The sequence below is a fragment of the Alligator mississippiensis genome, chromosome 13 (assembly GCF_030867095.1).
Source record: "Alligator mississippiensis isolate rAllMis1 chromosome 13, rAllMis1, whole genome shotgun sequence".
NCBI classification, from domain to species: domain Eukaryota; kingdom Metazoa; phylum Chordata; order Crocodylia; family Alligatoridae; genus Alligator; species Alligator mississippiensis.
The window spans coordinates 46,202,450-46,220,416 of record NC_081836.1 but is presented as its reverse complement, the minus strand read 5'-3'; the positions used below and the strand labels follow the sequence as shown (position 1 = coordinate 46,220,416).

General features: G+C 42.1%; 1 protein-coding gene across 12 annotated transcripts in view; it reads left to right on the top strand.

Annotated features, from left to right (window-relative positions):
- DNAH3 (dynein axonemal heavy chain 3) overlaps positions 1 to 17,967 on the top strand; it is a 125,958-nt gene that overhangs the window by 17,606 nt on the left and 90,385 nt on the right. For all 12 annotated transcript variants that reach the window (XM_059716227.1, XM_059716226.1, XM_059716234.1 and 9 more), the window contains 4 exons: positions 2,587 to 2,812; positions 7,161 to 7,227; positions 11,546 to 11,681; positions 12,243 to 12,432. In XM_059716227.1, coding sequence (XP_059572210.1) covers positions 2,587 to 2,812; positions 7,161 to 7,227; positions 11,546 to 11,681; positions 12,243 to 12,432 — 619 coding nt within the window. The remainder of the gene's footprint in view (positions 1 to 2,586; positions 2,813 to 7,160; positions 7,228 to 11,545; positions 11,682 to 12,242; positions 12,433 to 17,967) is intronic.

Here is a 17,967-nt window from a genome sequence, read left to right as displayed (position 1 = left end):
ACACTTCACCACCATGGTGATGCTGCTGCATCTCAGGAGGCAGCACCCTTTGCCCTTGTTCCTTCTCAGCCTGGTACCAGTGGGAGTGTGCCCAGAAAGAAGTCCCCCTCTTGCTCCAAAGCCCCCTTCCCCAAGAAGCAGAGGCAGGCCACCCTGGACCAGTGGGGGAAAGGGGGAGACAGAGGGGGTTACCGTCCCTGCATTTTTTTATTCCACTCTGCCTTAACACACACAAATGATATGAGTTTTGCTTTCAACAGTTTGAGGGGCACTTTCACAGAAACCCCTGCACCTATCTACATGAAAGTTGCCAGGCTTCATGCCCTCAGAAGGGGCTACTATCCCTACTGTTTTCATCCAAATCTGCAAAAAAATGACAAAATTATAGGTATTTTAGTGATTCCCCATTATAATCTATGGCCGAATCTCAGAATTGAAGCCAAATCTGTGAATCCGAATTGTCCAAACTGAATCAGGACAGTAATTTGAATCACCGAATCAAATCACTGTCCCTCCGAGTTGGCTGAATCCGAATCGAATACTTGCAGCTTCACACATGCCTACCAGATAGGAGAAGAACTTAACAGAGAGAACAATCAACGTACCCCAACTCCTCTGAGAGAGAACAGAAAGAAGACATCTATTATTAATGTGGGAGAGGCAGAAAAATAAGAAAAGAATGTTCAAATGCTCATGTACACCACTGATTACCAGAGGGTTGAATGGGTAGATGTATAGGGCGAGTGAGGAAAATGTTAAAATTAATGAAATGCAGGGGAAAAAATCAAAGACAAAAGTTAGATGGAATAAGAATTAAAAAACTGTGACAAATAAGGCTTCCATTTTGCAACCATGTACATGCCTACTTTCAGTGAAGACACATACAGTGTTAGTTATGTGCATATGCTGAAGCAGGCTATAAGGAGGAGATGGGGACAGGGAAATGGAATCCAAGAGGCAAATGACTATAGCAGGATTGCTGGATACATTAGTCGAGCTGGTTGAAAAGACAGATTTGTTCCTGGGGAGGGAACAGTTGGATGCTGCTGTATACTGGCCTTTATGACTGTTAGCAAGGGGAGTATTTGCCCCTCACAATTTGGTTCCGCCTCCACATGATAGTTTAGAAGGCCACAAATTGCAGCGGCTGAAAAGCTGCAAAAAGTCCTAACTCGCTGTTTTTCCACAATGGTCTGCACATTTTACAGTTATTCAATGAAGTTCCAATAATGACTAAAATATATTAGTAACAAAATTCATTTTTCAAGAATGTTACCATAAGCAGTTATATGATAAATGAGCTGTTCATTTTAAATTGCTTTTATATTACACCTCAAGACAAATTCTGGAATAAATGTAAAGGCATCACTGTGCTCATTATATATCAAACCAATGAGGCAAATAAATATATACTTGAAGAAAATAAAATAAGATACATTTGTATATGGGCAGCTATTCTTTAAACCAGAGAAACAAGAAAAAAATATTGGTTCTGGTGTTTCTTAATCAGGCTTGTTTAACTTTTTATATCTGAAAAAGGATTTCTAGAGAATAAATGTACCAAGAGCTGGTCAAAAAACAGATTTCCAGCTGTGGGAAAATTCTAATATTTTGAAATTTCACTTTTGTCCCTATTTAGGACAAAAATAATTTTGAATGTTTTCCAGAAGGATGATTCCAAGGTATCTTGATTCAGAAACATCAAAAGAACATTCCAGAACCATTTAATTTTGCTAAGGTCAAACACTAATATTATATTTACATATATACTTTATTATAATGTATTTAAAATATTAAAAAACTAGACATTGAAATGAAACAAATTTACAACACTAAAGTGAAGCACAATGCTAAAATTGAAGCAAAATATTTATTACATGTTTTTCCTGTTGAAAAGTCCCTTCTGATGAAACAGTTCACAGAATAACATTTTTAAAATGTAAAACTGTTCTATGGACCTTTTTTAACCAACTCGAATTATAACAGGTATCTTTTAATAATAAATGTTTGCTTTTAGTTTTATGTATATTTGTCTACCACCTTTGATCTTGGGCATATTCTGAAAAAAGTCTGAAGCAAAATATGTTGTATTCATTTCACTAGGTCCCCTGAAGTTGTATAAGGATTCAGTTGTATTCATACTGTTTTAAGGGATGGATCAAGTAGCTCATTGTGTTAAGAGCCTTTCTCCTGTAGGTTGTTGGTCTGAACCCCACTCAGAAGAATACTTATCTAAAGTTTATGGGTATCTAATGGACTGCATGAAATAAGTTTGTTGCTCAGGTTCCCAGAGCATTGGGAACCTTGGTTGAGTTGGGGATTTTCTAATGAAAGTCTTTTATTAGAAAATTGTATTTAATTGAAACTGAATTTTTATGCAGTAGCACACCAGCTTCAAAAGAAAAAAACTGTTGGAAAAGGTTTCCTAGTACCTACCAAACTCACATTTATGATGTAGCAGAGCCAAGGATTTTTAGATTGACTTTATGCTAACAACTAGCACATTTTCTTATTTGTGCTATTTACAGAAAGACAGTTCTTTGACAGTGCAGTGACTCTAACGATATCACTATTTTCCAATTTCAGCTTGTCCTGCAGAACAGCTGTTATCCTCCTTTAATGCAAAGAGTGTCATGGACTTTGGCAGTTCCATTTAAAGAACAACGCTATCACCGAAGTCCGAGTGACTCCATAGCTAATAATTATACTCTTGCTTCACGGGATCTAAAACTGAGTGGCCTGCGCAAGATGGTTTCCCCTTCAGTGGCAAGAGCAACATTTGACTCGGCAAAGCAGAGGAAAGTTTCACCGTGTATCCATTCTTGAATTCCCAGGTTACCTAATGGTCCAATTGATTTCTGGACACTTGCATCCACAACTACTTCAAAACCTGATCATTCTCTCATATTAAAATTTTTTGAATGAAAATTATGTATTTGAAATGGCCACAGGCCTACCCCACCTTGGTACCTGGTCCTATGATGGGCCAGACAGTAAAATCCCGAACTTTTTAAGTTAACAGTTCTAACTGTGTAGGGATAGCTCCCTAATCAGGAGCACCATCCCAGACAGAATCAAGTATGCCTATTTCTCCCTGACATAAGTTAGTTTAAACAGCGGAACGATTCTCCCCTATGGTTACTGTAAACTGAAACCTGCCGTTCAGCTACAAGGTCTTTAGTGAAGAAATGAGATGCTGACAGCAAGTTAAAACCTGCCTAATTGTGAGTGTGTCAATTCCTTTGTGTACCCTGGCATTGGCTTATAAACCAGTGTTATTGGTGAGATACTGCTATAATGCAGTGTGTTAACTTCCAATGATTCTACAACCCAGCATTAATTGTATTCGTCTAAAACTACTGCCATCTGATCCAGGCCCTTCACTTCCCTGTGAAGTGTCCCCTTTTCTTTCCTTGCAGTAGATGAATGGAAATTTTTGTCAAAAGACATTCAATGTCTGCTTTGCTTTCTCTTGCTAGGCTTCTTATTATGGTTTCTTCACCTGTGCCCTATTTTCTCAAATTTATGTGCATCTCAAATAAATATAAGTATGGGAAGTGGAAGGCAGTTACAGGAGTAACCTGCTTCCGTTGAAAATAGACATCCATTCATCCCATAGCTTAGGAAGATGCCTCTCTATTCCAGCCTAGTGCCTGCCTTGTTTGGTTGTTTAAGTCTTTCCTCAACCTGTCTCGTTCATCCCCTTTTTTTTCTTCCATTATTTCTAGGTTTATTGGATAGAAATAAGCCTCCAAATTTCAGCAGTGTAAAGTAAATTAGCTTTTACTTAAGAGATGAATATATGGAAGTTGTAGTGTTTGTTTCTCTAGATTAGCAATGAAGTGCAAAGGTATGTTTGTCTTTCTCTGTTCTGGCTTTAATGTCTTTGTCTGTTTCACACAATGCTCCCAAGATATGTGAAGTGCTATATCTTTTCCATGTCAGTTCTAGAAGTTGCTATTGGTAATTTTTAGAATAATAGGAAATTAGGGCTGGAAGGGATCTCAGGAGGTCATCTGGTCCAATCCCCTGCTCAAAGCAGGAGCATCCCCAACTAGATCATCCCAGCCAAGGCTTTGTCTAGCCAGGTCTTAAAAACCTCCAAGGATGGAAATTATCCAACCTCTTTGGGTAACATGTTCCAGTGCTTCACTACCCTCCTCATGAAAGAAGTTTTTCTAATATCTAACCTAAACTCTCCTTGCTGCAACTTCAGATTATTGCTCCTTGTTCTGTCATCTGCCACTGGTGAGAACAGTCCAGCTCCATCCTCTTTGTAAACCATGCTTCAGGTAGTTGAAGGTTGCTATTAAATCCCCTTTGTCTTCTTTTCTTCAACTAAATAAGCCCAATTCCCTCAGCCTTTCATCATAAATCATGTTCCCCAGGCCACCAACCATTTGTGTTGCTTTCTGCTGGACTCTTTTCAGTTTGTCCACATTATTTCTGTAGTGAGGGCCCTAAACTGGACATAATACTTCAGATGTGGTCTCATCAGTGCTGAATAGAGGGGAATAATCACTTCCCTTGATTTGGTAGCAGTGTTCCTAATAATGCAGCCCAGCAAGCTGTTGGCCTGTTTGCAAGAAGGGCACACTGCTGGCTCATATTCAGCTTATTGTCCACTGTAACCCCCAGGTCCTTTTCTGCAGAGCTTTTGCTTAGCCAATCAGTCCTCAGCCTGTAGTAGTGCATGGCGTTCTTCCCTCCTAAGTGCAGGACTTCACACTTGTCTTTATTGAACCTCATGAGATTTCTTTTGGTCCAATCCACCAATTTGTTCAGGTCTTTCTGAATCCTAGCCCTACCTTCCAGCATATGTACTACTTTCCTCAGCTTGGTGTCATTGCAAACTTGCTGAGGGTGCATTCTGTCTCATCTTTCAGGTTGTTGATGAAGCTATTGAACAAAACTGGCCCCAGGACCAACCCCTTCAGCACTCCACTTGATACCAGCTGCCAATTAGACATCGAGCCATTGACTACTATCCTCTGAGCCCAATGATCCAGCCTGTTTTTTATCCATCTTACAGTCCATTCATCCAACCTGTACTTTCTTAGCTTGCTTGCAAGAATGTTGTGGGAGACTGTATCAAAAGCCTTGCTAAAGTCAAGGTCTATCATGTCCACTGCTGTCCCTGCATCCACAGAACCAGTCATCTCATCATAGAAGGTAGTTAGGTTAGTCAGGCATGACTTGCCCTTGGTGAATCCATGCTGACCATTCTTAATCACCTTCTTCTCCTCGAAGTGCTTAGAAATGGATTCCTTGAGGACTTACTTCATGATTTTTCCAGGGAATGAGTTGAGGTCTGTAGTTCCCCAGATCTTTCTTCTTTCCTTTCTTAAAGATGGGCACTGTATTTGCCCCTTTCCAGTCATCCAGGACCTCTCCCAATTCCCCCAAGTTTTTAAAGATAATGGCCAGCACCTCTGCAATCTCATTGGCCAACTCCCCCAACAATCTTTGGTATGCTGCATTCAGCCCTCATGGACTTATACATATCCAGCTTTTCTAAATAGTCCCTAACCTGTTCTTTTGCCATTGTTGGCACTTCCTCCCCAAATTGTGCTGCTGGCTCCAGTAGTTTGGGAGCTGACCTTGTCTGCGAAGACCGAGGTAAAAAAGGCATTGAGTACGTCAGCTTTTTCTGCATCATCTGTCACTAGGTTGCCTCCCCCATTCAGTAAGAGACCCACACTTTCCCTGATCTTCCTCTTGTTACTGACATATTTGTAGAAATCCTTCTTGTTACCCTTCTTGTTACCCTTCATGTCCCTTGCTAGCTGCCACTTTGCACTTTGGCCTTCCTGATTTCTTCCCAGCATACCCAAGCAATACCTCCCTCATTGTTTGTCCAAGTTTCCACTTCCGGTTAGCTTTCTCTTTTAGCTCACTGAAGAATTCTCTGCTAAGCCAAACTGGTCTTTTGCCATACTTACTAGTCTTCTTTTGCTGGGTATTGATTCTCATAGCTTTAATTTTATTTTGTTGATTTTTCAGTCCTCCCAACTATGCTTAGAATTGGAGGGCATGTGTTTTGGCCTGCAGTGTCTCAGCATGTGGGACAAAAGACAGACATTATTTACAAGTCAAAGTCCTCCGACATCTGTGTCTGGGTTAATTGAATTCCCCATTAGTTGTTCTGTGGTATTTCCTATTGCCCAATTCACTACCAGTAGGAGGACCATGGGAGACATAGTACATCACTGTCTGACACCTGTAGGTGCATCTACATGAGGCATTTACTGCAGTGTAGACTAATTAGCTCTGAAGTAAACGTTGCTTTTCTACAAAGGAGTAGACTAATTAGCCCTGCAGTAAACTTTGCAGGTCTCCAAGTGCAGCCCTATTAGGCTGGAATAAACTAATAAACTGCAGCAGAGTAGTACTTGTAAATACAAGTACTATCCTGCTGTGGAGTTTTTTTAGTTTGCAGCAACCCACGTGTAAATACTGCCCTGGCTAGTTGGGACATGAGGGTACTTCAGTGCAGGGGCTGCCTGCCAGCTAGCCTTACACTGGAGAACCCTCATGCATGTTGAACTGTGGTGAGCAGCCCCAGGGTGGCAGGCTGACACCTGGGGCCCCCTGCCAGCTGGGGCTGCTCTGACCCAGCTCAACATGGTGCAGTCCCGGGTGCACATTCAAATGGCATGCCCAGGAGCAATAAACTCTGGAGCAATAAGCTCTGGAGTTTTTTGCTTCTCATTAATTGCTCATATAGATGAACCCTGTATGGTTTAATCAGTAGTTAAGGTATTGACTTATTAGTTGCATAGCTGGAAAGCCTGCCATAATAATGTTCTATCTATGGATTATTTGTATACCAGATTTGGTGGAACTCCATATTTTATTGTGCTACCATTAAGTATAGAAATGTAGGTCCTAATTCAGAAAGTTATCTGTATTCAAGAAAACAATAAAGCATTGAAGTCAATGGAATTTAAGGAATTGAATTAGAGGGCTTAAACATTTTTTTAAAACAATATTTACATCCCTAACTTTACTACATGGCTGAATTAAGATCTAATCCATTTTATTTGCAGACTGTGTTTTTCTGTGTTTCAGTACATACCATAATAGTTCGTCCATTGATCTCTGTTTTGTAGTAGTTCTAAATAATATTTTGTAAATGGTTTTCTTGACAAAGCCTGTAGCTTCAAAAGAACATGAACCTTCTGAGAAAAGGCTCAAACTTGCACGAAGAAAATGTGACTCTTCCCGGTAATGTACTTTAAGCATTCATAAAAAGACACAAAATGTTTCAAATCAGTCTAAGAATCTGAGTTTTATGCACTTATAATATGCTGATGCTCAATTTTCCTTTTGGTTTGGATATTGAATTGAACATCCAATTGAACATTATGCCCTTCCATGAACTTAAGATTTGTTCATTAAGAAACTGAAGTAAATGTAATTTCCTTTACAATACTAGCCATGAGGTATGCAGAGATTATAGATTACATGCAGTCATTTCACAAAACAACTGGAAATCTGCTGGAACTGCTCTGTTGGTTTTCACATTACCTTCAGATAGTGGGGAAAATAATACTTTTTCCATGGTATCTTTATATTCTTCTTGCTTATTCAATATCATGTTTTTGGTTTTGAAATAAAGGAGCTGGTTCTGTCCCCTGCCTCTGCATGGTGCAGGCTGGAAAGGTGCTGCAGCCAGCCAGGAGAGAATACCCCCAAATCAGGCACATAGGGTGTTCCTAAACTGGCTAATAGTGCCCTCCTTGCAGGGACCAGTGAGAGGAAGGGGAGGGTGCTCAGTACTAGGGAGATTGTGAGCTGCTCTGGGCTGGGTTCAGTTTATAGGCATCCCAGACAAAACTGCTATACAGTATGATTTATGTAGAGGCCATATTGGTCTATAGTTAGCACAAAATCTTGTTAGCACAAAGGTGGCTAAAGGTACCACCTATCTCCTGGATTTTGCCAGGTATGATGTACCTCTTTTGGGTGTCAACACATGAACACTTGGAGCCCTTTCAAAAGGAGTAAGTTTCAAAAGGGCAGCTGCTGGTACATTCTAATTGTTATGTGTGAATAAGCTGAGAACAATTCAAACGCAGCAGCAAAACCAGCTCTGATTATAACACTCCCTCCTTCAGGTTAAAGTTGGAGTGGTTTTGCTTCATCTGAATTTTTCTCAGTTCATTCATACTTAACAATTAGAACTACCAGCTGCTGTCCTTTTGAAAGTTCCCCTTTTGAAAGGGCTCCAAGTGCTTGTGTGTTCACACCCATAAAGGCACAGGAGAGAAACTGTCCCAAAATCTCAATTAGACATCCACCTCTGATATTTTTTTTAATTTAGTTTCTCAGTCTATAATAATACAAATAATGTGAAGCAGCTAAAATACCTACTAGGATGATGTATAGGAGCAATCTTCATTAGAGTCATTTTAAACAATTAGATATACTACTGCTCTGAGCCTACCTGTCTTAGTAAGAGCCTTTCATGTTTCTTAACAGTTTATGATTTCATTAATGGCTATAAATTCTTGCACACATGCACACAAAATCTGTGCAAAAGGATTGTTATTCAGAGTGCAAAGCCAACCACTCAGAACTTTGGAAATACCAACATTAAGGTTTTCCATGCCTCTTTGTGTAGAGGTAACATGATATGGTCTTTCCATATATCCTGCTTTCTGCAGGGTCTATGCCTCATTTAATGCACAGGATGGACCTGCTCTGGGATGACACAGATTTGTGTGGTAAAGGAGACTACTGACTGTAGAACCCCTGCTTATTGTTGCTGAGGCTGAAACATTTGTAGTTATTGAGGCTGGTGGTTTCAGGAAGAGAGGATGTCCTCCTAGTTCAGGCAGTCAGAAACTGCACCTGAGACTTGAGTTCCTGTGTGATGCTAGTCAAGTCACAGGTGGTCATTAATTTTACATTTCTCCTTTACTGACTTGAAATCTTATTTGCAAAAATGCTGAGCACTCACAATTGCAACTGAAGGCAGTGGAAGTCATGCTGTGAGTGCATGAACTATTCTATGATGCTAAGTTCTCTGAAAAGTTAGGTCCCAGAAATATCTTTGGCTATCTAGAATCCATGGATGCCTTTACCTTGATCTCTATGTGCCTCAGCTCCTTATCTGTAAAATGGGGGTAGTAGTGGCTGTAGAAGCTACTTATGAAAATAAACTAATTAATGGTTTAACAACTTGTGATATAATTGTGATGAGCAGCAAATAATTGTGATGAGCACCATAAGAAAGCCCTTTAGCAAATTAGTAATTTTCTTCTCAGAGGTGGGTTTGAATTATTTAAGACATAATGTCACATTGAAAAGAGAGGAGAACAATTACTGAAATAGCTGCTCAGTAAGTGTGCATTGTCTGCCCTGTGCAATGAATGAGGCAGGGGTCCTGTAAAAAATAGTGTGTAATCATGAAATTACACATGAAATTAAATCATGATTAGGGGATCCTAATTAAAGTTGTACAGGCAGCCTTCATTCTAGGATTTTCTAATTTTTGAATACTTGACTTTGCAAGCTTAACAATATTTTTTTCATGGAACTTCCATATACAATTTCCTAAGATTTAAAAAAGCAACCTGGAAAAAAAATGGGAATTCCATCACCTGGGGTCATAGTAACACCCACATGGGGCATCAGGTTAGAACTTTTGGGTACACCACAAAAACCTGCCTTGTTTGTACTAATGGAGTATACTGGTAGCAGTAGTGCGCTGTCATTCTGTATGTGAACTAGCACTAGAAGGGCTGGGACACTGCCAGTAGATTTAATAAATATTTGCTGACAAAGAAGGACTCAGGAAAGACTCAGGAATGTTGGTTTTTATTCTAGGCTATATAGAGGAATCTTTCAGTAGGCAAAATACTCATTTATCCATTCTCCCTAGTTTGATCTTCTGTCCTTTGCTCCTTCCAACCTGTTCTTGTCCTAGGTCTGCCTCTTCCCTACTACTGAACTTTCCCCCCAGCCCCACTCTCCTTCCTCACACAGGCTCAGTCTCCATTCCCAGGTTTCTCATCTGATTCCCAATTTCCTTACCCAACAAGTCTTAATCTCACCCTCTCAGATTACTTGTTCTAGGGTGCAGACAGAAGTGCAGCTCCCAGTTGTAACTCAGGATGAGTTTTGCAAAGTGTTCCGAGTTACAATTACCCCAGACCAAACAGAAGTTCAGTGTTGGTTCAGGGGGCAGGGGAATCTAGCTGCAGCTGGGAGACTGCAGCCAAGTTCCTATAGCAATGGCCAGGCTCTTTGCCAGTGCTCAGTTTTCAGAATGGGGGGGAGGGCAGCGGAGGTAGCTCATTCTTGGGGCTTCCCAGCTGGTGCTGAAGGGTGGGTGAATTGGAGCCCCCCACCTTGGGGAAGCTCCAGTACTCCCGTTCCACCCTCCAGGGGGTGCTGAAAACCCCCTAGACTGAACTCCCTCTGCTCCTTTTCCCTGCTTCCTTTCTGAAAAAAATGACAGGCTAGGAGCTCCACAGACACATCTTTATCTGATACCTCATGAGGGGGTCAGATTTTCACCCAACTGGCCATTTTTGAAGCTGTTTGTAGCTCTGCACCTGTGTTTGGTCACAGTTGTAAGCTGCTTTTTGTGGCCAGATCAGGCAAAAATTGTCACTTTTGCCTGCACCTTTAGTTGCAGGCTTGCCCCACATTCCTAGTCCTTAGCTGTTAACCACCCATTTGCTGTTTTCTTACCTGAACCCCAGGACTCTCATTCATTCTTTCTCTCCTCCCATTCAACCTTCAGGTGTCTTGAGTCCATGGTGCAGGAGTCAGCAACCTGCAGCACACATGGCAGACTATGGCATGCAAGGCCATTTTGCTTAGCACGCCATAGCCGGCCTGGGCTCCAGCCAGCTGTTGCCAGCCATGGAGACCAGGCTGCTTACAGCAGGCAGCCAGGAGTCTGCAAGCCATGTTTCAAGCAGCCCAGGCTCTGCAGCAGGCAGCAGCTGTCCAGAGCCTGGGTCAGCTGCAGCGTGCAGCTGGGAGGCTACAAAAAGCTGCACCAGGGTCTGGAGCCCCAGCAGGGCTCCATGGTGGCAGCAGTTTCATGCACACCTTGGGGTGCACAGTGGGGAAGGGGCCAGGGCAGCACAAACCTGGCCCCTCCCCTGACATCTGCCTGGAGGTGTGCGTACAGATGCTGCCAGTGATAAGTTGGGCTGGGGCTCTACAGACTTTGGTGCAGCTGTTTGCAACCTCCCTGCCACTGTTCTGAGCAGCTTGGGCTCCATGGCAGGCCATGGCCAGTTTTCATGATGAAAAATGATTTGGAATGAAGCAAAATAGTATATTATTTTGGCATGTATTATGTGACTTTACTAAGCATATGTGGCTTTACTTGTTCACTGAGCATATAATACACCATATTCATCCTTAGCCTCATATCATGGGATCATATCCAGGTTGAATTTGGCCAGATTGTTATAAGAATTCATTTCAGCTTCTCAGTTTACTGAACTGGTGTTCTGTTGTTTCAGAGCTATGCCAAATGATTGTACAATTCTGATTCAGATTTGTTTTATGCATGTAGACATATACCAGAAAAGAGCACGATACCTTATTCAGACAGCCATCCGTTGACTCCAGAAGAACAATTTGTTGTCATGCACTTACATGAGGAGGAGATATTTAAGCAAGAAAAACTGCCTTCAAACAGTGATATCGAGGTATTTATTTTTTTAAGGTTAAGAAATGTGGTGATGATCATAATCAGAAATATAACCATGTACAATGATGTCCACTTAAAAGTATAGTTGAAAAAATAAAACTTCTATGTACTAAAGGAGGTATAAAAATTAAATACAACAAATCACATTTACATCTGTCTTTAGCCCTATGCAATCTCAATTCTTTCCCACCTCTTCTTTCTTTGAATATTTTCCTTCTCCCCACTCTGGATTCTCTGACAGATTGTTAATTGCAATTAACTGTGTCTAGTCAAATTCTTAACCTCTCATACAGTTGGCCTGTGCTTCAGAGATCAGTTATTTAGCAAATTGCCCTGGGCTGACTTAAATACAATGCATCAAAGCAGAGGGAACTACTGTAAAAAAAAAAAAAAAAAGCTGGTTCAAAAGGAATCAACATTTGAAGTATCCACAGCATGCTACTTAGTTGGAAAAAGCACTGAGAAAATATTAAAAAACAAAAACAAAACTAAAAACATTTTATAAAAGGCACCTGTATTAACAGCTAATACAGTCAGGATATTTTTTTGTTTGTTACAGAGATATTGTTATTATATACATAATGGAGTACGGAAAGACATGCTGGCACCTCAGGATAAAGAGGTGATGAACATGATTTTAAAACACATTCCAGATGACTTCCTTACCAATCCAAACCTGGAGCAATTGCTTCAGAGTTTACAAGAAGAGATTCAAACAGACTATCACTTGAGCCTCATGAAAGCCATTGGTAAGACATAAAACTTCTCGATAGTTCAGCAGATGGAATAATTCTTGCAGGCTAAAAATAAAGGAGCTCATTCTGCTCTTAGTTCCGCATGTATAACTCCTCTTTGCAGTCAGTGAAATTGCTCTAGATTTCTATGAAACTATAATCCATGTTCATATAACATGTAATTCCAATTTCAACAAGTACCTCTATTAAGCCCTGTAACGGTTGTATTAGTGTAGAGTTCAACTTCTCTCTAAGTTCATTAGTCATAGGTGGGTGGTTTTCAACCTTTTTTAGACTGAGGCACCCCTCATTAGGTATGAGGGACCCCTCCATAACTTTTAAATTGAGCGGTGCCCTATTTCAAAAACTAATTTATTTATTATAGTGCTTCTCTGCTTGAAGAGGGGCTAGAAAAGAGGAGGAGCAGCTGGCAGGGAAGAGCCTGCACTGCAGTGAGCTGTGGGGAGGAGGAATGCCTGGAACAGCATAGGCTGCACACATTTCCCCAAACCTTTTTGCTTATCTCCTCTTTCCCTGCATCACTCTCTCCCTGCATCACCCTTGTCATAGCACCCCAGGGTTCCCCTTTCCCCTGATGAGAATCACTGCCATAGATGAATAGCCACACTTTCCTGTACAGGCTTGAGTAATATTTGTAAAGCACAGTACTGCAAAAATATCTTCAAATATATAAAAGGTTGTTTGAAGAGGACAGTGATCAAGTGTATGCACTGAGGGTTGCACAAGAAGTAACCAACTTAGCTAGCAGCAAGAGAAATGTATGTTTGATATTTTGAAAAAACATTCAAAGCATGTAAGGATAATTAAGTGCTCAAACAGGCTATCCCTCCTTAGATGTTTCTAAGGTCCCTCCTACACATTATACTTAGGACACAAGTACCTGGTTAATCACACCTTAAGTTGTGACCCAGTTATATGTTTAACCAATAAATGGCATAATAAAACAAGCAAGAAGCTACAAAGTTATTCCACAAAAAATGTGGAATAACTTTGTAGCTTGTTTTAATCATGCCATTAACGGAACATGTGGCCAGCTAGTCCCTTGTGTCTGTGAGCCCCATCAACTGAGTTCCATCAACTGGGAGCCCCATCAACGTGCTCGCAAAGGCACAATGAGGACAAATGCACAATCTACACAAACCTCATATGGCTCTCAGCAGTGGCAGCGTTCTCGCTGCCCCCACTATGAGCCCTGCGGCCCATGTTGCTGCAGGGCTCACAGTGGTGGCAGTGAGGAGAACACTGCCACCCCTATGAGCCTCATGATGGGCTCCTAGCCACAGGGGTGCACCACCTGCTGCCAACACTGCAGCTGACAAAGCTTGCAATGGTGGCAGTGTTGTCAGCTGCGAGGCTTGCAGGGGGAGAATGCTGTCCCTCCTGCAAGCCTTCCTGGTCGCAGAGCTCACAGCAGGGGCAGTAATGTGGGCTGCAGGGCTCACAGTGGGGCTGCATAGGGAACACTGCCCCCACCCTGAGCCCCATCAGATGCAGGGATTGCAGTGGGGGCAGCAAGGAGAACACTGCCACCCATGCAAGCCTCATGAGGTTTGTGTGGATTGTGCATTAAATCCCCTTGCACCTTTACCTGTACATGTAGACGGGGGTCTTAGACAAATATCTAACAGGGATGGGCTAAATATGCTTATTCTGCTTCAGCACTGGGAGATGGATGACCTCTTAAGGTTCCTTCCAGCCCTGGCTTTGTATGGTAGCCCTATGGTACCTCTTGGAGTAAAATTCATTACTTAACTCCATTAAAGCCAGCAGTGTTAAATCAGGGTTGTTAAAATGTCATAAGTTAATTTCACTTTAACCATCATAGAATTAATGAGAAAGAAACATGGAAGTGAAATAGGTAATAATTATGGTAATAATAAGTATAGGTTGGGGCATGTTTAACAAATAGAAAAAGAAAATGAGAAGAGCTAGTACTGATGAATAAATGTAGTAGAGAACCATTTATACAAACTAACTGAGACAAAAACCTGTAAAATCCAATTGTTTGGCTAATGAAACACATATCGAAAGAACATCTGTATGTATAATACAGTGTATATTATAAATAAACTTTGTTCACTTTGCTGACTCTTTCCATTTTTTTTCAGTCGTTAAAACAGTTCTCCTCTTTGCTCATTAGGGCTCTCACTTTTGCAACAGACCATGCAGGTTGGCAGCATATCTTATTCAGATAACTGACTATAGCAGAAGTGGCCAACGTGCAGCATGGGTATCGTAAGTGGTACATGCAGCTTGTGTGTGTGGCACGCAGCAGATAGGGGATGGGACAGGCAGCACAGTGGCAGATAGGGCAGAAAGAAAAGCAGGCAGGGAGCACAGGAAAGGAAGCAGAAAGCAGAGCAACAGACTGGGTAGGGAGCACAGTACTAGGAGCAGAAAGCAAAACAGCAGATTGGGGAGGGGAAAGGTATCAGGGTGGCACTTGGGAAGGAAGCAGGGCTAATCTGTAGCACACCTACCAGAAAGGTCAGTGCCCACTGCTCTACAGTATTGAAATCCACCAATGTCCAGTGCAAGACACCTGAGTGTGGGCAAAATGATTCTGTAAAATAGCCCCCTCTCAAAAGTAAGCTTCTCCTCTCTCTAACCCAGGTGACTGAATGTAAAGCTTAAAAAGTTCTGTGAAGCAAGCCTCTCAAATGAGCATCTTCGTCACAAATTGAGCTCAGGCCCAGAAGTGCTAGCGTGGTGCTAACTTATGCTTTTTTGGGCCCAAAAGCTGCTAAAGACTATGGAAAATAAATGATATAGTAACTGGGCTTGGATTGTTATGTGTAATTTGAATATAGATTAATCCAGACAATTTCTTTCTCTGCTCCTTTACGAGAGAGCCACATAAACCTCCAGTAACTCAAAGGCCAACAGTGTGAGCAGCCTTGATGTTTAGTTTAGGATGCATCAGGGATGACTCAGCTTTGTGGTATATTGGCATAATGAAAGTTTCCCAGAGTGGAACATCCAGTAATAAAAAATAGCCTTTCAGGCCATAAAAGCCATTTTAAAAGGGAAAAATGAGGAAGGCTGCATAAGCTTAATTCATCTCAGGCTTTGGACACTAGGAGTTGCAGCATGAGGAGTTGAGTGAAGGGAAGGATTTGGGTTATAAAATATAGCAAAATTTCCTCCTATCAGAGGACTGGGGAAGATTAAACTCTAAACTAAAGGCTTTGGATTCTGATTCTCTATTCAATTATAAACCAGAAGTAATTCTACTGAAGTACCAAACTGACATAAGAAACAGGTAATGTGACTCCAAGATGAAGGAACTAGTGAACACTGTGTTTTCAGTCACTTTTTACTTTTCAGTAAACTATGAGGTTTCTCTCGAGTATGACCTCATTTGCTCACATCACTGGGTGCTCACAGCAATATGGATGTTGGGGAGCCAGGTCAAACTGATGTAATTCGTCTTCTGGCAAAGCATTGTTTGGGTTTTTTTCCATGTCTGTCAGCACCCAACATGTCTTACTTCAGTTTTAATGCCATCAGTATTTTTATGGCTAATGCTTTTCCTTTTTCATCCCTCTTGTGCAGGTAATACCCTGAAGGGTACAATTTGCTATGTAGTTGTGCAGTGTATAATACTATGAGACTCTCATTTCAGTGGGGTGTCCTTGGCATCACCATACAATTACTGCAAATGACAGTAATGCATGCAATAATCACCATTCATCCATGACACCGTCCTTGATGTTTATGAATTTTTACCCCCAGTGGTTGAAACTATCATTAAACCTACTTGGTAAATGAAATTACAGGGATGTAGTATAAAAGCTGCATGGATCCCAGAGAAAGGAGGACTGATTCTGATCTCATATACAAGTATGAGGATTACTTTGCTAAAGGTAATGGAGTTAACCTGGTATAAATATGGTATGAGATAATAATCAGGCCCCGAGTACAAAATACAAACTACAGGCAGTCATCAATTTATGACTTTTCAAGTTGTGATGAGCATCACTTACGATGTTTATAAATTGACACCCCATTTTGACGTTCTAGTGTAGGTTTCATCTTTACAACAGTCAATACTGCGTGCAGCTGGTAAGTGTGGAAGGGGAGGGGGAAGGGAAGGGGCTTGGGAAGGCAGATCAATGCCCCCCGCAGTGAGGGAGGGGCTGGGGTAAGCACTGTCCAGCTAGGGCTGGGCAGGCACAGGGATGGTTGGGGGCAGTGGCTCCCACCGCTGTGTGCTGCTCATCTGGCAGCTTGACCGGCAGTTCCCGCCACTGGTCCAGCAGGGACTATGGGGAGCTGCAGCCATGCAAAAATACACTGCAGACCCCGTCGCCTGCCGGAGCGCAGCCCAGTGCAGCCCCAGCCCCACCCATCCCACCCCGCGCAGATCCGGGGGCACATGCCCCCCACCCCATGCCCTCCTGGACCAGCGGTGGGAGCAGTGGTGGGAACTGCTGGTCGAGCCGCCAGACGAGCAGCGTGCAGTGGTGGGAGCCACTGTCCCTCCCTCTCCATGACTACCTGGCCTCAGCTGGGCAGTGCTTGCCCCAGCCCCGGTCCCCACCCCAGCCCCTCCCTCACCACGGGGCTCATTGATTTGCCCCCATACACCCCTTCCCTTCCCTTCCCCCTCCCCTTCCACCACTTATCAGTTGCACTCAGTATTGACCATTGTAAAGGAACCAATCCCATATTTGTAACACTGTTCCTATGAGAAAACTGGTTCTGAGTTATGATGTTTCGACTTAAGACGTGGTTTTGAGGAACCAATTGCCTCGTAAATCTGGGGGTTGCCTGTGCACCATTTACAACTCAGCAGGTGATCTCTCAAAATGGTATCTTGGAGGTGATCAATACCTGATACTTTAGACAGGACTAAGCACCAAGCATGCAATAAAGCACATTGAGGGTAGACTTCTTTCCACAGCCTTGCAGCAATTTATTTATGCCCTGAAAAATGTCCCCTTTTTTTATGTTGCATATGTTTGCATGATGGGTCATAAAATTCTTCCGTCCTGGCAGTAATAAGGGTCTCAACTGCATGATGACCATAGGCTTTCCATGGACTGAAATATTTCAAATGCTTAAAGACACATTAAAATATTGACTTGATAGTGTGGCCTCTTGTTCTTCTATTATAGGACGGCATACAAGTGATGAATCATTTTCACTGTAATTTCCATAACCTTCAGTACCAATCTAGGTCCCCTCTAACTTCATGCTACATGATTTTAGTGTCCACAGTCTCTTTTCATATGTTGTATTTGTGTAAGAGAATGCCTGCTTTTCATCCATTGTGCTCACTTATACTTGTGCAAAGTAGATCTACTAGGTAAAGGGCTGGCGACCTTTTACTTGCCTTGGGCCATTCCTTGTGACCCAGCTGGCACTGCAGGCTGTCCATCCCCTGCTGTACCCAAGTTATTCCTGCTCTGAGCAGAGGGGCTGATTTCACACTCTGCACTGCCTCCCCCACACTGTCACATGTCTTCTCTACATTGTCTCTTGCCTCAGCTTTCAGAGTAGTTAATTCAGTGAGCAGAGGCTGCA